Genomic DNA, 20,528 nt, shown 5'->3' with positions numbered 1-20,528 from the left:
ATGCAATCTAAGCAACCTATTTTTCTTCCCCATCAGATTGGCAAAAATTAAGATAAGCATCTATTGATGTTGAAGCTGTAGGGCGTTTTCCTGGGTATGTTAATTATGACAGCCCTTTTTGCTAGGCACCTAGAAGATTCATCAAAATGAAATAAAATATCCATGCACTTGGAGAAGTTATCTGGTTATTTCCTTATCTGGGTGCTGGTTATGTGAGCTCTATAGTTGATGAAAACTTATTAAGCTTTATATTTACAATAGGTACAATTTTCTGTATACGTAGTATATTTCAGTTTTTAAAATATGTCTTTTTCCACAGCCCGCAGCTGTGTATAAAGCTATTTGCTTAATAGCGGAAAACATGGCAATGACCTGAAACACCCTGGCTCCCAGGATCCTACCCCCTTAAGTTAAACAAATGAAATAACTTCCACTGTCTTTCCTAATGTCTTAATTCAGTCCTCAGTTAAACTGGCGGTTGGCGCCAGTTTTTTCCAGGGAAGGATTCTGGGAGACAGAACAGGAGACGCCAGCAGTTCGCCGCGGGAACCTCCAGTGGGCTGCGGTCCGCTCCCAGTCTCACTCGAGCAGGCCCCGCCCTCCCAGAGGCCGTTAGTCCCAGTCACGTGATCATCGACTCAGCTGACCCTGCGGGACCGGAAAAAGGAATTCCCGGGCCCTGGCTTCCTGGCGCGATGGTGAGGCACCAGGGATGGAGCGAGGCTTAGGTTGCTGGAGCGGGAATGAGGGGGCGCCAAGTGGCTCCGGAATCGGGGGGAGGTTGTCTGTACTGGCCTCTCCGCAAACATAGTGTGTGTGGGCGTGACGGCTGCGGGTCCGCCAGAGAAAAGTCCACCGCCGTCCCGCTCCCCAGCCGGAGGCGGGGATTGGGGGCGGGTAAGACAGAGCAGGCCGGCCGGCTTAGAGTCCCTGTGCTTCCCTAGCGAAAGGAACAGGAACTAGGGCTTGTCTCGAGTTAGGAGTCCTTTCAGGTCTTCCCCAGCTCCAAGAGGACCTCCCAAGGACACCCCCTTCCCCAGCCCTGCTGTGGGACTTAGACAAGAACGTGCTTAGACTCAGGCTGACTCTTGCACACTGTTAGGAAGCCCCTCCGCTCTTTCCAGAGCCAGGAAGTAGTAGTTTTGGGGTTGAGACTTATCCATCCATCCATCCAATCCATCCATCCGTGCGTTCTAAGCGCCTAGTCTATACCATGAAGTGTGCTAGGCACTGGGAGGACTTGAGCTGCCTGGGGAAATCGGAGGCTTGAATTGGCAGTCATAGTTAAGGCTCCGGGGGCAGAGACCTAACTGCGCCTTGTGTGTGGTGCTAAGGGGGCTCCCTGAGGATGCCATCAACCTTAAAGGCGGATGGCAGGAGCTGGCTGGCTGAAGTACAGTTTGTGTACCAGGGGTTGGGAGGCAAGGGTGGGAGGTGTGTGTCTTCAGACAGGGAACAGCATGTGCAGAGACTTCAGGTGAGAGAGAGCATGGCTCCCCAGGAATGAATGCAATTCCCATAGCTGGGAGAGTATCATCTGGAAGGTTAGGGAAAGATGAGGCTGCATAAGTAAAGACCAAATCTTCCTGGCTCTTGGATCACCACAATCAAGATAATGAACACATCCACCTGCCCCCAAAATTTCCCGGTGTGAAGGGCTATTTTAAGAAGTTTAATAAAGAAGGGCTGTTCTGGCCAGGGGCGGTGGCTCACGCCTGTAATCCTAGCACTTTGGGAGGGTAAAGAGGGTGGATCACCTGAGGTCGGGAGTTCAAGACCAGCCTGGCCAACATGGTGAAACCCTGTCTCTACTAAAAATACAAAATTAGCTGGGTGTGGTGGCACATGCCTGTAATCCCAGCTACTTGGGAGGCTGAGGCAGGAGAATCACTTGAACCTGGGAAGCGGAGGTTGCACCATTGCATTCCAGCCTGGGCAACAAGAGTAAAACTGTCTCAAAAAAAAAAAAAAAAAAAAAAAAAGGGATACCAAGCCACACAGAGAGTGCAGCAGGCATGGAGGCAGGAGCGAGACTGGTGTCCCCGAGCAGCAGCAGGGAAGCCGGAGTGGCTGGAGTTGTGCGGGTATGGGGAAGAGGGGAGAGAGGTCACTCATCTGTGTGAGGCAGAGGACTTTGTTTTGTCCCCTGCAGTACCCCTAGCACTTAAGAGTGGGAGCTAGCACAGAGAAGGCGCTCGATTGATGTTTGCTGAGCAGACGAATGCCTGGAGTAGACCTCAGAGCAGGGTTTGGTGGAGGGTGGGTCAAGGAGAGAGTTCACTCAACAGCCTGGTGATAGGGGAGAACAAGTGGCCAGAGGGTATCCATCTATGACGGGGACCGGGGTCCCTGCCGGGCAGCAGTGTGGGAGACACAAGGATCCTGGCCACACCTCAGCCCTCCCTCCAGCCTGATTACCTGCCTCCCTCCCTTGCAGAGGTTCCGGTTCTGTGGTGATCTGGACTGTCCCGACTGGGTCCTGGCAGAGATCAGCACGCTGGCCAAGATGGTTAAGTGCACAGGGTCTAGTCTGGGTGGAGGAGGGGCGTTGGGCTGGGGATTGTGTGTAGAGGATGGTGAGGTTTCTCTGGGGTTAGGGCCTCAGTGCTCTCAGCCTGTGCTACCATGCTTTGTGACCTTGATCAGCGGCTGGCCTGCTCTGAGCCAGTCCCCAGGAAGGAGGGGTGAGGTTCGCCAGCCTGGCTGATGTAAGGACTTCCCTTCCAGTCCTCTGTGAAGTTGCGGCTTCTCTGCAGCCAGATACTAAAGGAGCTGCTGGGGCAGGGAATTGATGTGAGTACAAGACCCAGCACCCCATTGTCCCATGACCTTATGACCCCCAGTGCCCTGATGCTCTGCACTAGGCCCGGGGAGACGACGGGTGACCCAGCCTCGAAACCTCTCTGGGCACCTCCCATACTTCTTTCCAGCCTGTCTGTTCCTTATCACAGGATCCAGGCTGGGGGTGAGGGGCTGGTGAATAGGGTACTGGCACCCTCTGAAGGTCTCCTTTCCCCATAGTATGAGAAGATCCTGAAGCTCACGGCTGACACCAAGTTTGGTGAGTACCCCGCTGAGTCCACAGACCCCAGGCAACCCTGGGACCTCAGTCTGGTACAGAGGGGCCCCCCACCCCTCCCTGCAGCATCCTTAACTTAACCTTCCCTAGTGGAGGAGCATGAGGGAAAGAAAGACATTGACAGTCCCACCTTCCTGTCCTCTGCCAGCTCCTGGTGGAGCAGGAGCAGTGCCTGTGGCTCCAGGAGGCCTGGGGGCTTTGAGCTGAAGTTAATAGGGCAACAGGGAGGTGGCTGGGGCCACAGCGACACCCTCTGTCCCACCCATGGGTCCTTCAGAGTCAGGCGATGTGAAGGCCACAGTGGCAGTGCTGAGTTTCATCCTCTCCAGTGCAGCCAAGCACAGTGTCGATGGCGAATCCTTGTCCAGTGAACTGCAGCAGCTGGGGCTGCCCAAAGGTACAGGTTGTGGGTGGGCAGCTGGGCAGCCTGTGGGCCAAGGGCTTCCAAAAAAGGGGCGAGGCCCTGTGACCCCAAGGTGTACCCTGCCCTGTCTGGGCCAGGAACCCAAGCCCAGCCCCCACCTGCTACCTCCAGAGCTACTCCGTTCTACCCCCAGAGCACGCAGCCAGCCTGTGCCGCTGTTACGAGGAGAAGCAAAGCCCCTTGCAGAAGCACTTGCGGGTCTGCAGCCTACGCAGTAAGTATGAGGCCAGCCAGGGTCTGGGCTCATTCTAGAAGGTGCACGCAGCATGCAAAGTGCTAGTTCCAGGGAGATGACTTAACCATGGTCACATGGTTACTAGCAGCCATAGAGCTGGGACCTGGCCCTGGGTCTCCTGCCTCCAGCCCAGAGTCCAGCCAAGACCTCTTGCCACTGAGGTCTGCTGTAGGTGATCCGAACTGATTATCGGGCACCTGCCGTGTTATGAGCCTGGGTCAGCGGGATGGGAGCTTCTTAGAGGCCACATAGCCTTGAAGGGTTGAGAGCTGAGCCAGAGTGTCAGCTGAGGGCCATTTGACTTGCCTGCCTTTGATCCTGAGAGCCACCCACCCTATCTCACAGTGAACAGGTTGGCAGGTGTGGGCTGGCGGGTGGACTACACCCTGAGCTCCAGCCTGCTGCGGTCCGTGGAAGAGCCCATGGTGCACCTGCGGCTGGAGGTGGCAGCTGCCCCAGGGACCCCAGCCCAGCCTGTTGCCATGTCCCTCTCAGCAGACAAGTTCCAGGTCCTCCTGACAGGTGAGGCTCAGCTTTCCTCGACGGGTGAGAGGCTCTCCCAGATCCTGCCTGACTGCCTCCCGGCTGCTCACCTCTTCCCTCTACAGAACTAAAGCAGGCCCAGACCCTAATGAGCTCCCTGGGCTGAGGAGAAGGGCGTTCCAGGCCTGTGTGAAGCCGCCCTGCCTGTATAGAATCACGCCCTCTGAACTGCTCTTTGGGAGACGGCCCTGGTTCTAGGATGCTGAGGTCCTGGCCTGGACTCTGGCCTCCCAGATCCCCAGCTGCCTCACTTCTCTCTTGAGAACTCGGCTCAGGGCTCCTGAGGACCTTTCCCAGCATTACCTTCCCTTCCCTCGAAAGGCAATTGTTGACTGTTTTCATGAGCAGGAAAAATAAACAGAAGTATAAAGGAATGTGTGCAGGGGTTCTGTTTAGGTTCAGATCAAGAGTTCTTGTGAGAGAAACAAAAGTGACATATGGGCCTCCTTGGTCCATCGCTCATTTTCTTTTCTCAGTTGCTGATTGAAGGAGGTCACAGGTGAGGCCAACTGAGGACCAAAATGCATCTGCTTGTCTAATGAGAGGAAAATCAGGTTCTGTCTCCCAGATCTGGGATGCTCTTGGCTCTGCTGTCTTTGCCCTCTGGCCATGTCCTCAGGCTAGCAGCAAGTTGGTCACCCCAAAGCCAAATGCCCCTTGTACAGAAAGGAGATTGCCCTTGTTTCACTGCCATCTTTTATTTATTTATTTAGAGATGGAGTTTTGCTCTTCTTGCCCAGGTTTCACTGCCATCTTACTTATTTATTTATTTATTTAGAGACGGAGTTTCACTCTTCTTGCCTAGGCTGGAGTACAGTGGTGCGATCTCGGCTCACCACAACCTCTGCCTCCTGGGTTCAAGCAATTCTTCTGCCTCAGCCTCCCGAGTAACTGGGATTACAGGCATGTGCCACTATTCCCAGCTAATTTTGTATTTTTTTTTTAGTAGAGACAAGGTTTCTCCATGTTGGTTGGGCCGGTCTCAACCTCAGGTGATCCACTTGCCTTGCCCTCCCAAAGTGCTGGGATTATAGGTGTAAGCCACTGTGCCTAGCCACTGCCATCTTCTTTAGGAAGAGAGAAGTGACCATGCCTGAACCACTCATTGGCAAGAGGAACGTTGCCAATGTTATGGACTGAATGTTCATGTTCCTCCAGAATTCATATGCTGAAGGCTTTGTCCACATGCACGCACCACCAGATAAGGACCATGTGAGCATACAACGAGAAGGTGGCTGTCTACAAGGCCAGGAGGAGAGCTGTCAGCAGGAACTGAGTCTGCTGGCACCTTGATCTTGAACTTCCCAGCCTCCAGAACTGTGAGAAATAAATCTCTGTGGTGTAAGCCACCAGTCTATATTGTTAATAGCAGCTTGAGAAGACTAAGGCAGATGGGCTCCCAGGACTGGGCCAGACCAGCCAGGGCCCCTTGTAGAAAAGGCTGATGCCAGAGTTGGCACATGGAGGGTACAAGAAGGACCCGCCTGGAGTATCTTTCAGTGTAAGGAACCTATCAAAGAATAATGGCTTATTCCACTGGCCAAAGATGAGACAATTTGAACATCAAAAGAGATAAGTACTGACTCTACTCCTGACTTCTGGAAAAATGAAGTAGGTGTTTTCCCTATTCCTCCCACTAAGTACAGTTAACAACCCTGGATGTTACATATAAAACAAACTAAAAGACTGAGCGATGGAGAGAAGGGAGCCTATCCTGGCTGGGATCCTCAGGACCTGAGGCTCCACACAGCAGAGAAATTCCTGGAATCTGGACCCCACGGCCCAGTCAGGTTGACACATAAAACTGATCATGACCGATCTGTAGGACTACACAAAAGTGCTAACATTCATTATTAGCGTCTCAGAAGGTTAAGGAGGAAGAGAGTGGAATGGAAAAAGTATTCAAAGAAATAATAACTAAAGGCCAGGTGCAGTGGCTCATGCCTGTAATCCCAGCACTTTGAGAGGCTGAGGTGGGAGGATTGCTTTAGACCTTGTGCCTGGCCTGAGCAACATAGGGAGACTCAGTCTCTACAAAAAAAAAATTAGGCCTGTGCCGCTGTTATGAGGAGAAGCAAAGCCCCTTGCAGAAGCACTTGCGGGTGGTGCATGCCTATAGTCTCAGCTACTCAGAAGGCTGAGGCAGGAGGATCAATCGCTTAAGCCCAGAAGTTTGAGACTGCAGTGAGCTGTATCATACCTCTGTACTCCAGCCTGGGTAACAGAGCTGAGATCCTGTCTCAAAAAAAAAAAGGTATATATAGACATTGGAATACTATTCAGCCCTAGAAAGCAGAAGGTTCTGTCATTTGTGACATGGATAAACCTTGACAACATGATGCTAAGTGAAATAAGCCAGGCACAGAGAGACATACCACATCACCTCACTTATGCCTGGACCTGAAAAGAAGGCTTGGGGCAGTGGCTCGTGCCTGTAATCCCAGCACTTTGGGAAGCCAGGGTGGGAGGATCGCTTAAGCCCAGGAGTTTGAGACCAGGCTGGGCAACATGGCAAACCTGTCTCTATAAAAAATAAACAAAATTAGCTGAGTGATGGTACATGCCTATAGTCCCAGCTACTTGGGAGGCTGAGGTGGGAGGATTGCTTAAGCCAGGGAGGTCAAGGCTTAAGCCAGGGAGGTCAAGGCTGCAGTGAACCATGATAGTGCTCCTGCACTCCAGCTTGGGCAACAGAGTGAGACCCTGTCTCAAAAGAAAAAGTAAATTCATAGAAGTCGACGGTAGAATGGTGATTAGCAGAGGCTGGAGGAGAGAGGGGGTGGGTTGCGCGGGGAAGGGGAGATACTGGTCAAAAGGTACAACGTTCCAGTTAGGAGGAGGAAGTTCTGGTGGTTTATTGCACAGCGTAGTGACTAGTTAATAACCATGTATATTTCAAAATAGCTAAAAGAGGGTTTTAAATGTTCTCATCACAAATGATATTGGAAGTAATAGATATCTAATTAGCCTGATTTGATCTTTTTTTGTTGTTTTTTCTTTTTTCTTGAGACAGAGTCGCACTCTTGTTGCCCAGGCTGGAGTGCAGTGGAGTGATCTCGGCTCACTGCTACCTCCACCTCCCAAGTTCAAGTGATTCTACTGCCTCAGCCTCTGTAATAGCTGGGACTACAGGCATGCACCATCACCCCTGGCTAATTTTTTGTACATTTTGTAGAGACAGGGTTTCACTATGTTGGCCAGGCTGTTTTTAAACTTCTGACCTCAGGTGATCCACCTGCCTCGGCCGCCCACAGTGCTGGGATTACAGGCATGAGCCACCGTGCCCAGCCGATTTGATCATTCCATAATATATACATGTACAAAACATCACACCGTACCCCATAAAGGTATACAGTTATTATTTGTCAATTAAAAATAAAATTATAGGTAAGTCAAACTGGTATTCTAAAAAATGTTCAATTAGCCACAGTTGGGCAAGAAGAAACGAAAATGAAAACCGGGAATAAACAAAGTGATAAAAAAAATTCACAAGGAGACTAGCCTGAGCAACATGGCAAAACCCCATCTCTACCAAAAAAAAAAACCCAAAATTAGTCAGGTATGGTGGTATGCACCATTGTCCCAGCTACTCAGGAGGCTGAGGGTGGAGGATCACCTGAGCCCAGGAGGTCGAGGTTGCAGTGAACAATGATCACACCATTGCACTCCAGCCTTGAGTGACAGAGTGAGACCCTGTCTCAAAAAAATAAAATATAAAAAAGAGCTTATCCTGTCTTTTTAGTCAGGATAACCAAATAGCCTTGATCAGTGAGGTAAAGCTATACTTGACAGATGTATTCTATCAAATATATTAAGAATGACAATTAGAAAATCACTTTCAGGCTGGACACAGTGGCTCACGCCTGTAGTCCCAACACTCTGGGAGGCCAAGGCGGGTGGATCACTTGAGGTCAAGAGTTCGAGGCCAGTCTTGGCAAAGTGGTAAAACCCTGTCTCTACTAAAATATACAAAAAATTAGGCATGGTGGCCCCCGCCTGTAATCCTAGCTACTGGGAGGTCGACGCTACAGTGAGCCAAGATTGCGTCATTATACTCCAGCTTGGGCAACAGAGTGAGACCTGTCTCAACAACAACAACAAAAACCTATTTTATTTTCTTTTGAGACAGGATCTCAAAGCGAATTTTGTATTTTTAGTAAAGACGGGGTTTCACCATGTTGGCCAGGCTGGTTTTGAACTTCTGGTCTCAAGTGATTCACCCCCCTCGGCCTCCCATAGTGTTGGGATCACAGGCGTCAGCCACTGCACCTGGCCAAAAACCCAAAACTTTATATTCATTGAATATCTACTACCCATTTCCTCCTTCCTGGCAGCTCCTGGCAACCACCATTCTACTTGCCATTTCTATGTGTTTATTTAGATACCTCATATAAGTGGAACCATGGGGTATACTTTCTGGGTTTTTTTGCTTGTTTGTTTGATGAGATGGAGTCTCACTCTGTCGCTAGGCTGGAGTGCAGTGGCACGATCTCGGCTCACTGCAACTTCCGCCTCCCAGGTTCAAGCAATTCTCCTGCCTCAGCCTCCTGAGTGTCTGGGACTACAGGCGCATGCCACCACACCCAGATAATTTTTGTATTTTGATTAGAGACAGGGTTTCACCATGTTGGCCAGGATGATCTCGATCTCCTGACCTCGTGATCCACCTGCCTCAGCCTCCCAAAGTGTTGGGATTCCAGGTGTGAGCTTAAATACTTAAGCGTCCAGCTTAAGTATTTGTCCTTCTGTGACCAACTTCTTTAGTGCAATGTCTTCGAGGTTACCTGTGTTGTTGCATATGGCAGTATTTCCTTTTTTTACAGGCTGAATAATATTCCATTGTATACTACATTTTTTGTTTTTTACAGGGGGCAGGGATGGGGATAAGGTCTCACTCTGTCATCCAGGCTAGAGTGCAGTGGCATGATCACAGCTCACTGTAGTCTCTGACTCCCAGACTCAAGCAACCCTCCAGCCATAGCCTCTGGGGTAGCTGGGACTACAGATGCATGCCGCTATGCTAATTCTTTTTTTTTATAGAGATGGAATCTCCCTATGTTGCCCAGGCTGGTCTTGTACTCGTGGGCTCAGGCGATCCTCCCAAAGTGCTGAGATTACATGCATGAGCCACCATGCCCAGCCTATTATATATCACATTTTTAAAAATCCATTTACCAGTTGTTTCCACATCTTGGGAATAATGCTTCAAAGTGTGTTATCTCTTGATTGGGGTGGCAGTTACATGACTATGTGTTTGTCAAATATTGCAGTCTGAAAGGGGTAAATTTTATTATATGTAAATTATACCTTTATTTAAACAAGAGAACAACAAAGAATTCATAGATTATTTGGTGATCACAAGGTATGAAGCATGTGTTTTCTAATGCAGAGGTCTGGCTGCCACAGCCCTCGTCTTGATCAATTTCAGCTCCCACTAAAGTGGGACAATGAGATATTGGGTGCCGCCTGATATGATACAATTCAAAGTACAGAGCAGTGGCCAGGCACAGTGGCTCATCCCTGTAATCCCAGCACTTTGGGAGGCCGAGGTAGGCGGATCACCTGAGGTCAGGAGTTTGAGACCAGCCTGGCCAACATGGTGAAACCCCATCTCTACTAAAAATACAAAAATTAGCTGGGAGTGGTGGCGCATGCCTGTAATCTCAGCTACTCAGGAGGCTGAGGTAGGAGAATCACTTGAACCCGGGAGGCAGAGGTTGCAGTGAGCCAAGATCGTGCCATTGCACTCCAGTCTGGGTGACAGAGCAAGACTCCATCTCAAAAAAACAAAACAGAAACAAAAACCAAGTACGGAGTAGCACCTAGGAAGTATCCCTGAATATTTATAGAATCAAGCCTTTAGATCTAATTCCCAGCATGCAGGATTAACCACAGATAGAGGAACAATCGCTGTGACAATATCAGTGACATCCTCAGGATACATTCAGACAAACTGAGAATGTGATGCAGCATCTATCTCAAAGGATAACTGGCTGAGACTCTTCAGAAAGGTGTCATGAAGACAAAAAAGAAGGGGATGAAGTAGGGGGGAGAGGGGAAGGTGGTTTCATCTAGATTTAAAATTATTAAAAATACATTAGCCGGGCACAGTGGAACACACCTGTAATCCCAGCACTTTGGGAGGCCGAGGCGGGCGGATCATGAGGTCAGGAGATCGAGACCATCCTGGCTAACAGTGAAACCCCGTCTCTACCAAAAAAATACAAAAAAATCAGCCAGGCCTGGTCGTGGGCGCCTGTAGTCCCAGCTACTTGGGAGACTGAGGCAGGAGAATGGCGTTACCTGGGAGGCGGAGCTTGCAGTGAGCAGAGATCAGGCCACTGCACCCCAGCCTGGGCAACAGAGGGAGACTCCATCTCAAAAAAAAAAAAAAAAAAAGACATAATCCTTGATTGGAATCTGCTTGAACAAACCAGATATATAGACATTTTGAGGGCCGAGCACCATGGTTCACACCTGTAATCCCAACACTTTGGGACCCCGAGGTGGGGGGATCACTTGAGCCCAGGAGTTTGAGGCCAGCCTAGGCAACATAGAGCACGTCTTTACAAAACATGAATTAGCCAGGTGTGGTGGTGTGTGCTTGTAGTCCCAGCTACTCGGGAGGCTGAGGCTGAGGATCACTTGAGCCCTGGAAGTCGGAGGCTGCATGATTGTAGCCTGGGGGACAGAGTGAAATCCTGTCTAAATATATATATATTTGGGGCAATTGGGGAAATCTGGATGTGGACTAGCTGTTAGATGATATTAAGTCACTGTTGGCTGGGCATGGTGGCTCACTTCTGTAATCCCAGCACTTTGGGAGGCCGAGGTGGGCAGATCACTTGAGGTCAGGAGTTCAAGACCAGCCTGGCCAACAAGGCGAAACCCCGTCTCTACTAAAAATATGAAAATTAGCCAGGCATGGTGGCACATGCCTGTAATCCCAGTTACTCGGGAGGCTAAGGCAGGAGAATCACTTGAACCTGGGGAAGTGGAGGTTGCAGTGTGCAGAGATTTCGCCACCGCACTCCAGCCTGGGTGACACAGTGAGACCCTGTCTCAGAAAAAGAAGTTACTGTTAACTAATATCTAATAACTTAGATGTGATTAGATATTGTCAACTAATATCAAGTTGTTAATTCTATTCATTTATTTTGGCAGAAGTATTTTAAAGTAAATTAGACAAATCATGACATTTCATACCCAATACTTTAAACATGCATCTCTAAAAACCAATTTCTTACAAAGCCACATAATTTTATTACGCCTCATAAGGAGACGTAGCAAGGTAGTGTGGAGGGGAAATCGTGGAGATGGGTTAGGCATACACTTAGAATGAAGTGCAAATTCCACACGGAGCCCCTCCGGAGGCCCAGCTGGACCTGACCTGGGTCCTGTTTGCTTCTGTCTTCACCTCCCATCACTACCCGCAGCTCCACTCCAGCCACACAGGACTTCTTTGAGTTCTTTCAGTGACCAATCTCTTTCTCGCCGCAGGGCCTTTTCATTGGCGGTTCCTTCCGCCCAACATGTCGGGTTTTTCCTTTTTGCGGGCTGGCGCCTTCTGATTTCAGATCTCGACTCTCTCCAACACAACCATGTGAAATGGGTCTGCCTCCCCGCCTTTTCTGTTGTTGTTGCTTGGCTGCACGTCTGACCCGGCCGGCCGTGATATGTTTGTTTATGAGTTAGGTCTGCCTGTTCGTTGGTGCTTAGGCTCCCCACCGAGTCCCTAGGGCATGCGCGTACCGCGCATCTGTGCACCCCATGCGCGCACCTGCAGGCGACTCCGCTCTGGCTCGTCGCTGCTGTTTCCTCCTGGGGGTGCCGACCCTGTCCGAGGCTAGCTGGGTGACTTCCCCCAACCGCAGAGACAGCGGCGACCCGGAGCCTGAGACCTGCGCTCGCATCCCGCCGGCGCCAGGCAGTGGGAAGTCAGGTTCCTCCGCCATCTCCCAGCCAGGTAACTGCCCCGAAGCCTGCCCCACAGCCCGGAAGCCCCCCGCCCCCCGGCTCGGGGACCCCACCCCGAGGAGTCGCTACCGCCTCCCTCAAGGACTACACCTCCCAGCAGCTCCCAGCGCGCTCCTGGGCGCCGCCCGTCCTGACGTTAACCCTTTAGTGGCTGCAGTGGCGAGGAGCGGAACGGAGTGCGGGTTCCCGGGGAGGGGGCGTGTAGGATCGGGGTGCGGGGGGTGCGCTGTAGGGCTAAGGAGAGGATGGGCTTTAGGGGGCCCTGAGGAGGAGGGGAGTCAGGACTAACCGAGGACAGGGTTGCAGCGGGGTCATGGGGAGGGCGGGCCCTAGAGCGCCGCTCCTCCCCAAAACTAGGATTTGGAGCCTCACGTTCTCCCAGAAAACGAACCTGTGGTTGCCAGGCCAGGGGCGGCGCCCAGGTGCGGAGGGGGCAAGGTACGGGCGTCTGCCGTCGCTAAGTGCCCCCTTCCACTTGAGGCACACCTTCGCCTCCGATCCCGAACCGCCCGGGGACAGAGGCAAGTGGCAAAGCGGGGAGGGCGAAGGTGAGGAGTGGGTACCCCCACCCCAGGGACCAGGCGCTGCCGCGGGCCCTTTGCCTCCCCCGGGCCCAGGGCCGGAGCTCGGGGAGCCCTTCCTGGTGCCCCCAGTCCTCCTGCGGAGCCCTGGGGTCGGCTCCAGCGCACGGCAGCAGACCGCTCGCCTCATCCTGGCCCCTGCCCTGACCCGGGGGCGGCCGCGGGGGTGTCCGGCCCGTGGGGCAGGCCCGGGGCTCGCTGCGGCCTAGCGGCAGATCCCGCTGCTCCCTCGGGCCAGGCTGAGCTTCACTTTTTCCCTCGGTGGTGCGCGTCCTAAGTGGGTGGGGTGGGGGGCGCAGGGAGGGGCGGCCACGCGACTCTAAGACCCTTTCACATGGTGGGAAGGCCCGGAGAAAGAGACAGCGTGTGCGGAGGGGGTGCCCCCTCAGATGGGGGGTCGGGAAGTCTCCCTCAAGTGTCCAGGACAGAGGGACAGCAGGGGCCAAGGCGGAGATGAGATCAGTGAGTGAGGGGAGCCCGGGAGAAGTGAGGCTGCAGCCGCGGCCCCGCAAGGGTTCGGACTTTCCTCTAAATGGGGCGGAAGCCCATGGAAGGAAGCGGTTAGCAGCAAGGCAGAGTCCTACCCCCTCTGCAGCCCCAGCTCCCAGCGCCCTGGGTTTTCCAGGCACTTGTCAGGGTAGGAGATTCAGGGCAGTGGCCAGGCCCGCACTTTCCTGCCAGCCTCAGCTGGCCACATGCCCCTCTGACCCTCCGAGTTCTCCTCTAAAAATGGGGCCGACAGCCCCTACCTCACAAAGTCCACACCGGGCTCCACCTGGCACCTTCCTCCCCAATAGGACTCCGCCGCCCCGCTCAGGATGCCTGAGGGCCCGGAGCTGCACTTGGCCAGCCAGTTTGTGAACGAGGCCTGCGGGGCGCTGGTGTTCGGCGGCTGCGTGGAGAAGTCCTCTGTCAGCCGCAACCCCGAGGTGCCCTTTGAGAGCAGTGCTTACCGCATCTCAGCTTTAGCCCGCGGCAAGGAGCTGCGCCTGATACTGAGCCCTCTGCCTGGGGCCCAGCCACCCCAGGAGCCCCTGGCCCTGGTCTTTCGCTTTGGCATGTCCGGCTCTTTTCAGCTGGTGCCCTGCGAGGAGCTGCCACGCCATGCCCACCTGCGCTTTTACACGGCCCCGCCTGGCCCCCGGCTCGCCCTGTGTTTCGTGGACGTCCGCCGGTTCGGCCACTGGGACCTTGGGGGCAAGTGGCAGCCAGGCCGCGGGCCCTGTGTCTTGCAGCAGTACGAGCAGTTCAGGTAGGGCCAGCACCAGGTGTGATGAACATAGTCATGCTCTGTTAGTGCCTTCTTGGCCAACAAAGGGCAAGTCCCTGCCCCTTCTGGGCCTCAGTCCCCTCTCTGCAGATCAAGACAGTGCCCCTGTCCTGGGTCAGCTCCCTGAGCCAATGGACATGGAAACTCAAAACTAATTGGGGGCCGGGTATGGTAGCTCACGTCTGTAATCCCAGCACTTTGGGAGGCCGAGGCAGGCAGATCACTTAAGGTCAGGTCGAGACCAGCCTGGCCAGCATGGTGAAACCCTGTCTCTACTGAAAATACAAAAATTAGCCGGGCATGGTGGCACATGCCTGTAACCCCAGCTACAGGCTGAGGCAATAAAATCGCTTGAGCCGGGTAGGCAGGGGTTGCAGTGAGCCGAGATAGCACCACTCCACTGCAACCTGGGCAACAGAGCATGACTCTGTCTCAAAAAATAATGATAATAATAACTGATGGGGGAGGAGAGAGGAGAGTCAAGAGGAGGATGAGTAGGCACTGCCCTGAGGACATGTGGCCAGTTAGTGTCAGAGAGGCTGGGGCTCCCACCCACAATCCCACACCACCTCTCAGGGCTCCCAGGAGGCTGAGAAAGTAAAGGGGCTTTAACATGGTCAGTGAGGCTGAGCAGAATTGTTTCAAGGGGATGGGGAGGGGACTACCTCATGACATGGCTTCTGTCTTGGGCTTTGTGGTCTCCCACATCCGGCCTGCCCACTACTCTGTGTCCTGTGGTCTCCTCTGTGCCACTTCCCTGCCTGCAGGAGGGTGTAACAGCCCCACCTGGGATGCAATGCAGGTCACCTTAGATGGTACAGTGTTGGCCACTTCCTTTCCTCTGAAGAGGAAACGTGTATGAGTCTGCTTCGTGCCAGGCCTTGTTCTAGGGGCTTGGGGTACAGCAGTGAACAAGATAAATGTGGCCCCTGCTCCCACAGAACTGATGTTCACATAGGGGAGGGGAATGAGAAATGGACTCATGCCTGAGGAAAACCCAACGGGTGAAGGAGGTAGAGGATGACTTGGCTGAGGGTAGGGGTGCATTAGCAATGGCCACTCTAGGGAGCTTTGAGCTGAGGCCTGACTGATGAGAAGGAGCCAGCCAGAGGAAGGCACTGGAACTGACAAGAGTCACAAATGCAGAGGCCTGGAGTGGGCTTGGCAAGTTCTCCCTTTCTGGGGGACGCTGGGTGTCCGTTGGCCCTTAGGAGACTTGGATGCCTGTGGGATGGGTCGGGGATGTCTCTGGTGCCTTAGAAGGCCATTGACTCCTGGCCGTCCCATGTGTGAACCCCAAGCATATCCCCAGGGAAACATCTGTCTTTGGTTCTGAATTCCTCCAACCTCAGCCTTCCTGGGGAGTCACTCCACAAGTTAACTCTGCCAGCTGGCTCTGAAGTTTCTCTCAAACCGCGAGCATTTGGGCTATTTTATTAGTCCTCCAGCTGGGGCGTGTGGCGATTGGCTTCCCTCAGGGATCAGGGCACCTCCCAGGCTACCCTTGTACCTTCATCCCAGAGCTCTGTCTTCTGGTCCACTCATCACACCCACTAGTCAGTCTTGCCATGACCCTTTTCCGCAAAGAAACAAGATGTGCATCCTCTTTACTGTGGGGAGGAGAGACCCATGACCCTTGGAGGTGGGGTGGGGGCTGCTAGGGCCCTCACTGGTACCCCACATATGTGCTGCACAGAACCAGACAATATCTAGGATCTTGAGAAGAATGGACCCTAACAATGGCACACCCACATACAGTCTCTAACCCACCACAAATGCTATACAGGGAGCTCCAGACTGCAAACGCACTTGAGGTCCTGTGGCCACACTATTCTCATGAGGTGATAAACTCACAACCTCATATACAACCTCATGTTGCTTTTTTTTTGAGACAAGTGTCTCACTTTGTTGCCCAGGCTGGGGTGCAGTGGTGCCATCACAGCTCACTGCAGCCTCAGCCTCCAGGGCTCAGGTGATTCTCCTACCTCAGCCGCCTGAGTAGCTGGAACCACACGAGCACACCACTAAGTCCCTGGCTACTTTTAAAATGTTTGGTAGAGACGGAGTGTTCCTTGTTGCCCAGGCTGGTCTCCTGGGCTGAAGCAATCCTCCTGCTTCAGCTTCCCAGACTGCTGGGATTATAGGTGTGAGCCACCACACCAGCCTCACGTTACTTTAGATCAGTATTTTTCACCTTTCACAATGAATTTATTTTTAATTTTGTTTTTATTTTTTGAGATGGAGTCTCGCTCTGTGGCCCAGGCTGGAGTGCAATGGCGTGATCTCAGCTCACTGCAACCTCCACCTCCCTGGTTCCAGAGATTCTTCTGCTTCAGCCTCCCAAGTAACTGGGATTACAGGCACTCACCATCATGCCTAGCTAACTTTGTATTTTTAGTAGAGACAGGGTTTCACCATGTTGGCCAGGCTGGTCTCAACCTCCTGACCTCAAGTGATCTGCCTGCCACGGCCTCCCAAAGTGCTGAGATTACAGGCGTGATCCACCGTGCCCGGCCGTCCTTTCACAATGAATTTAAATCCCATGATGTTCCCATGTTCCCATCTAACAGATAGGAAAACTGGGGCAGGGAGAAGAGAAACTGGAACTCCCAGTTTCCTTCCCCTTGCACCCAGAAACAGGTTCTCTGAGCCCCTCTCCCCATCTCATGGAGAGTGGGGATGGGTCTTATGCACCCAGACTGTGTCCCTCCAGGGAGAATGTGCTACGAAACCTAGCAGACAAGGCCTTTGACCGGCCCATCTGCGAGGCCCTCCTGGACCAGAGGTTCTTCAATGGCATTGGCAACTATCTGCGGGCAGAGATCCTGTACCGGTCAGCAAGCAAGCATGGGCATGGGGACTGGGGTGGGCCAGGTGTGCCCACATTCCCCACTGCCTAGCATGGCTTCCCCTCCCCCCACTACAGGCTGAAGATCCCACCCTTTGAGAAGGCCCGCTCGGTCCTGGAGGCCCTGCAGCAGCGCAGGCCGGTGAGCCCAGAGAGGGATGGAGCACATATGCCGGCATGCTGGTGTCCACGTGGGCTGGCAAGGAGATGGGTGGGGTCAGGTGTCCCCAGCTTAGCTCAACAACGGGGGTGGGGAGGGGATGAACCACCCAAGTTCCGCTAAGCTCACAGGGAAGGTCAGCTGCCTTTACATTGCCCCGCTGACAGACAGGTCCTGCCCCTGCCCCTTCCTCAGAGCCCAAAGCTGACCCTCAGCCAGAAGATCAAGGCCAAGCTGCAGAATCCGGACCTGCTGGAGCTATGCCACTCAGTGCCCAAGGAAGTGGTCCAGTTGGGTGAGGCCAAAGATGGCAGTAACCTCTGCTTCAGCAAATGATTATGTAACCCTGGGGCACTTGTCCCTCTCTGGGCCTGATTCACTGATTTGGAAGTTTGTAGCCCTAGTTACTCAATGGACTAGGCCTCCTCACTTGTCAATAGTATTTCCAGGCCGGACGCAGTGGCTGCCTGTAATCCCAGCACTTTGGGAGGCCAAGTGGGGTGGGTCACCTGAGGTCAGGAGTTCGAGACCATCCTGGCCAACATGGTGAAATCCCATCTCTACTAAAAATGCAAACGATTAGCCAGGTATGGTGGTGGGCACCTGTAATCTCAGTTACTTGGGAGGATGAGACAGGAAAATCACTTAAACCGAGGAGGTGGAGGTTGCAGTGAGCCGAGATCACGCCATTGCACTCTAGCCTGGGCAACAAGAGCAAAACTCCATCTCAAACAAAACAAAACAAAACATAGTGTTTCTTCCAAGCTGCCCATGAGACAGGCAAGACAGGGATTCTTTCATATATTCACACACACACACACGTGTATATATATTACTTTTGGTAGAGATAGGATCTTGCCATGTTGCCTGGACTGGCCTCAAACTGGGCTCAAGTGATCCTCCCACCTCTGCCTCTAAGTAGCTAGGACTACAGGCTCATACCACCACACCAGGCTAATTGTTAAATTTGTTTTTGTAGAGACAGGATCTCCCTATGTTGCCCAGGCTGGTATTGAACTCCTGGCCCCTAGGGCTCCTCCCACCTAAGCTTCCCAGAGTGTTGGGATTACAGGTGTGGGCCACTGCACAGGGCCAGGACAAGGATTCTTAATCCTACTCCAGGATGGGAAACCCATGGCCGAGTGGGAAGAAACCAGCTGAGGTCACATCACCAGAGGAGGGAGAGTGTGGCCCCTGACTCAGTCCATGAGCTTGTGTAGCTGAGGTCTGGGCCAGGTCTAACCAGGCTCCCCACTCCTCCCAACCTGAGCCTGCCCTCTGATCTCTGCCTGTTCCTCTGTCCCACAGGGGGCAAAGGCTACGGGTCAGAGAGCGGGGAGGAGGACTTTGCCGCCTTTCGAGCCTGGCTGCGCTGCTATGGCATGCCAGGCATGAGCTCCCTGCAGGACCGGCATGGCCGTACCATCTGGTTCCAGGTTGGGCCCTACTGTTCACACAGGCAGAGACCCCAGGAAGCTGATGGGTGGAAACGTGGGCTCACAAGAATTCGGGTGGAGATACTCAGGGCCTGTCTAGACCCTCCAAGGATCACACTGTTCCTGAGGGTCACATCCCTCCCCTCCCTTGCGTCCCAGGGTCGCAGCTAGTGGAAGTAGCCCAAGGGCAGGGCAGCTTTGCTGATGTGGACTCTGACATGGGGGAGGTCTCCGAGGCTTCCTAGGGGAGAAGCTACACTGATCTGGATGGGTGTGTGTGAGTCCCGCCTCTCCAAGGAATACTGCCCCTGTGCCAACCCAGGCTGATGCCTGAATTATCCCCATCCCATTTTAGGGGGATCCTGGACCCTTGGCACCCAAAGGTAAGCTACTCCTAATGCAATAGGCTAAGAGAGCAGAAAGGACTTCACACCTGCAAGGGCTACAGCACCCTTCTCCACCCTATCCCCCTGCAACCCTGGGAGTCACCCCTGGGCAGGATAGGACCCTCCAACTCCAACACCAGTGTCCTGCAGGGCGCAAATCCCACAAAAAGAAATCCAAGGCCACACAGCTGAGTCCTGAGGACACAGTGGAGGTATCGCTGCCTGCTCCCGCCTCCTCTTCCCCTGCACTCTCCAGCCCTGGCTGCCCCTCCTAGGCAGCTGCCTTACCCTAAGAGGGTGGGGGGAATAGTGGGCCCTAACCAACCTCTGAACTGCTCTCTGAGCATCTCAGGGACCCATGTCTCCTCCATCCAGGACCCTTCGCGTCCAAGCAAGGCCCTTTCCAGGACACGAAGGGCAAAGAGAGACCTTCCTGAGAGGACGGCAACTCAGCGGCCTGAGGGGACCAGCCTCCAGCAGGACCCAGAAGTTCCCACAGTGCCCAAGAAGGGGAGGAGAAGCGGGAGACAGGCAGCTTCTGGTGGGCTTTCCTCATCACTCCCAGCAACTGGCTCTACAGGAGAGGATGGGATGGTGGCCTAGGAGCGCGTGAACAAAGGTGGGAGAGAGGCTGCCACAACAGCCCCTGGGAGTCTGAGCTGACCATCTTGCCTGTTCTTCCCCCAGGCCACCGCAGACCCCGGAAGGTCAAGGCTGACACCCCATCCTTGGAACCGGAGGGGACCTCAGCCTCTTAGCAGCAGGAGGGTCTCCTTGCTGCACTCACCCTTTCTTGTCTTGCCCTGAATCTGGGGGTCTGAATTCTTGGGAGCAGGCAATATCTGAAGGTGCAAACAGGCCCTACAGCTGTTGCCTGCACAACTCTCATGTTTTTAATTGTACCCCACCTTCCACATCTTTAAAGCTCATGTGAAAAATGCTGCATTTTGGCCGGGCGCGGTGGCTCAAGCCTGTAATCCCAGCACTTTGGGAGGCCGAGACGGGCGGATCATGAGGTCAGGAGATCGAGACCATCCTGGCTAACACGGTGAAACCCCGTCTCTACTAAAAATGCAAAAAAAAAAAAAAACTAGCCGGGCAAGGGGGTGGGCGCCTGTAGTCCCAGCTACTCTGGAGGCTGAGGCAGGAGAATGGCGGAAACCCGGGAGGCGGAGCTTGCAGTGAGCTGAGATCCGGCCACTGCACTCCAGCCTGGGTGACAGAGCAAGACTCAGTCTCAAAAAAAAAAAAAAAAAAAGAAAGAAAAATGCTGCATTTTTAATAAACTGATAAATTTGAACTTCTTGGCACCTCTTGGTCTGAGATGGCCAGATAGGAAAGGCCTGCTGCCCAGTCCTGGGGACAGGAGGCCCAGCTCCTCACAAGGCAAAACTGAGCTTCCATGCCAGTCCTCAAGTCTCTGGCTCTATCAGAGGACAGTTTGCCTCTGCAGGGACAGCCCCTCAGAGGTGGTACAAAGACCCTGGCCCCAGGCTGCCCAGGAGCCATAGCTCCTCCAGTTCAGATTCTCCAGGGTCCAGGGTTGTTCCCCCATCCTGGCAGGAGCCAGGCAAAACCCACCCTTCGGC

General features: G+C 53.4%; 3 protein-coding genes across 5 annotated transcripts in view; 2 read left to right on the top strand and 1 right to left on the bottom strand.

The window, feature by feature from the left end:
• Positions 1–20,528, bottom strand: part of PML (promyelocytic leukemia) — a 551,773-nt gene that overhangs the window by 33,852 nt on the left and 497,393 nt on the right. The window lies entirely within an intron of this gene.
• On the top strand, positions 503–6,429 carry COMMD4 (COMM domain containing 4). Of its 3 annotated transcripts, none has more exons than XM_023196642.2 (8): positions 503–698; positions 2,438–2,509; positions 2,728–2,793; positions 3,022–3,061; positions 3,357–3,476; positions 3,637–3,717; positions 4,084–4,260; positions 5,440–6,429. In XM_023196642.2, the coding sequence occupies exons 1-8, from the start codon at positions 696–698 to the stop codon at positions 5,451–5,453; spliced, it is 573 nt and encodes a 190-aa protein (XP_023052410.1). In that variant the 5' UTR covers positions 503–695; the 3' UTR covers positions 5,454–6,429. The 3 variants fall into 3 exon arrangements, with proteins under 3 accessions (XP_023052410.1, XP_023052409.1, XP_023052411.1); XM_023196641.1 differs by lacking the exon at positions 5,440–6,429 and adding an exon at positions 4,347–4,655; XM_023196643.1 differs by lacking the exon at positions 5,440–6,429 and adding an exon at positions 4,347–4,655 and having other exon boundaries at positions 617–698; positions 3,414–3,476.
• NEIL1 (nei like DNA glycosylase 1) lies at positions 12,572–20,008 on the top strand. The gene is given in 12 exon segments (XM_023196652.3): positions 12,572–12,644; positions 12,647–12,806; positions 13,637–13,647; positions 13,650–14,091; positions 16,823–16,942; positions 17,036–17,099; positions 17,313–17,412; positions 18,426–18,553; positions 18,909–18,936; positions 19,090–19,151; positions 19,315–19,480; positions 19,627–20,008. Coding segments are annotated over 12 exon segments (1,425 nt in total). The 3' UTR covers positions 19,698–20,008.

This window comes from Piliocolobus tephrosceles, chromosome 6, assembly GCF_002776525.5.
Source record: "Piliocolobus tephrosceles isolate RC106 chromosome 6, ASM277652v3, whole genome shotgun sequence".
NCBI classification, from domain to species: domain Eukaryota; kingdom Metazoa; phylum Chordata; class Mammalia; order Primates; family Cercopithecidae; genus Piliocolobus; species Piliocolobus tephrosceles.
The sequence above is the reverse complement of the archived record's forward strand: the minus strand, read 5'-3'. Positions and strand labels throughout refer to the sequence as shown.

What these genes read in the sequence shown, in the direction of transcription:
- COMMD4 (XM_023196641.1), top strand. An exon ending in TCAGCACGCTGGCCAAGATG is followed by an intron (nt 2,510 to 2,727) that starts GTTAAGTGCACA and finishes CTTCCCTTCCAG; the next exon opens with TCCTCTGTGAAGTTGCGGCT. An exon ending in TGCTGGGGCAGGGAATTGAT is followed by an intron (nt 2,794 to 3,021) that starts GTGAGTACAAGA and finishes CTTTCCCCATAG; the next exon opens with TATGAGAAGATCCTGAAGCT.